General features: G+C 39.7%; 1 protein-coding gene across 1 annotated transcript; it reads left to right on the forward strand.

The window, feature by feature from the left end:
* Positions 1 to 110: 110 nt before the first annotated feature.
* Positions 111 to 1,653, forward strand: LOC109592409 (uncharacterized). Its single transcript, XM_020007855.1, has 7 exons — positions 111 to 534; positions 587 to 675; positions 726 to 847; positions 901 to 1,053; positions 1,121 to 1,316; positions 1,366 to 1,436; positions 1,513 to 1,653. The coding sequence occupies exons 3-7, from the start codon at positions 746 to 748 to the stop codon at positions 1,651 to 1,653; spliced, it is 663 nt and encodes a 220-aa protein (XP_019863414.1). The 5' UTR covers positions 111 to 534; positions 587 to 675; positions 726 to 745.
* The last annotated feature ends 10 nt before the right edge of the window (positions 1,654 to 1,663 follow it).

A 1,663-nucleotide genomic window follows, 5' to 3' on the forward strand; every position in this document is an offset into this window, starting at 1 on the left:
AATATGGTCTAAGGATTGGAGTACAAGAAGGACTTCTATTGTCCTCTGAGACAGTAGAAGCAGCAGTGGTTGCTCTTGTAGGAGGACAGTTCGAGTTTCCTCCTAATACTGTCCTAGTGAGTGCTGTATATGCAGTATCACTCTCAAAGCCTCTCCTCAAACGACTCAAGTTAGAGATACAGCACTGCGTTGATTTAACAGGACGATCAGATCTTGCACAATACTTAAAGTTTGCTATAGCTCCCGTGAGCACACCCAGTCTTCCTTACCAGTTCTCAATAGTCAAAGGAGGAGAGTTTAGCTCAAATAGTGGGTATGGATCCATTCAACGTAATAAGTTCTGTTTGGCTTGTATACTGGGGGAAGAATGGACTAATGGAGACACAGGAGAAGGAGAGGAGGAGGAACAGCAACCACAACAAGTGGAGAATGAGAAGGAGGAGGAGGGAGACAAAGAGAGGGGAGAGGATGATGATGATAGTGAAAGTGATGATACCAGCAGTACTCCACCAGGGGCTAGTGGAGCATGTAAAGGTTAGTTAGTGAGTCTATTGATGATAATGTAATGTATTCCACTACTGAATAGAGTCTACTACTAAAGAGACTAACCTCCCAACCAATATACAGTGTCTGTTGCTGGTCCTTCTACTACACCAAACACTGATCATGTTAACAGTAAGTACATGTATACAGTCTCCTGTTACTAATATTGCATTTATTTATAGAAGTAAAGCCCACTGGTGTTATGGAGGCTATGACGTATGCTGGTGTGATTTATTATCAAGAGAAAGGTGTAGAGGATCTAGTGACGTTTGCTGCAGCCAGAAACTTGAATGCTCTCATTGAGATAAGTCTGCCCCTTATATATCAATCATTGATCAATCTTTTATTAATCTACAGTTTATTATAAGTGATTTTCCCAGAGCTGAGAAAGGACAGCATGTTTATTTTCGTTTTAAAGATATTAATGGATGTATTGAGTTAAAGTTTGATGCTCCACAAGATGAGCCATTCACTGGATGGGATATTAAACCTCACATGAAGCCATGTAGAGTAAGTATCAGTATAATTATGTATTATGTTCATCTGATATAATACTGTACATTCTATCTCATAATAGTTACATCGTTGTGATGTGAATAGATTTGGTGAAGCTAATTATCCTCTTCCTCCATCTTGCTTGATATCCGTTCTCGGTTCACCTGATGCTGTCCCTACACTACATTACTCCATACCACTGGAAGGTGTGGCTGATCCTGTTTCATTATATATCCACAGATCACTACGAAGAAATCCTCCTCCTCCTCCTTTAACAGGTAATAAATAGAAATGGTTTAAATTGTTTATTTATTTGTTACTAATCAGATCCTACTACCTCCTCCTCTCTAATACAATTACTGAAGCTGAAGCTACTGCATCATCCACTGGAGGAGCTAGTAAGTAGCAGTCTGTGTGTGTGTGTGTGTGTGTGTGTGAGTGTATTGGGTCATATTGACCTTTGACCTCCATTAGGTGCACCAGCAACTGTTGATGTTGAGAGAGTTAAGAGAATCATTAATGATGTTCTTGTATCTCGTGATGCTGCACTCAATTCTCTTATATCATCTCTCTCAGATCTTGCCAGTCAGTTATTTTCAGTTGTCTCATTACTGAACAAGTTAAA

Source organism: Amphimedon queenslandica, unplaced genomic scaffold, assembly GCF_000090795.2.
Source record: "Amphimedon queenslandica unplaced genomic scaffold, v1.1 AMPQUscaffold_5348_Cont22680, whole genome shotgun sequence".
In the NCBI taxonomy this organism is placed as follows: domain Eukaryota; kingdom Metazoa; phylum Porifera; class Demospongiae; order Haplosclerida; family Niphatidae; genus Amphimedon; species Amphimedon queenslandica.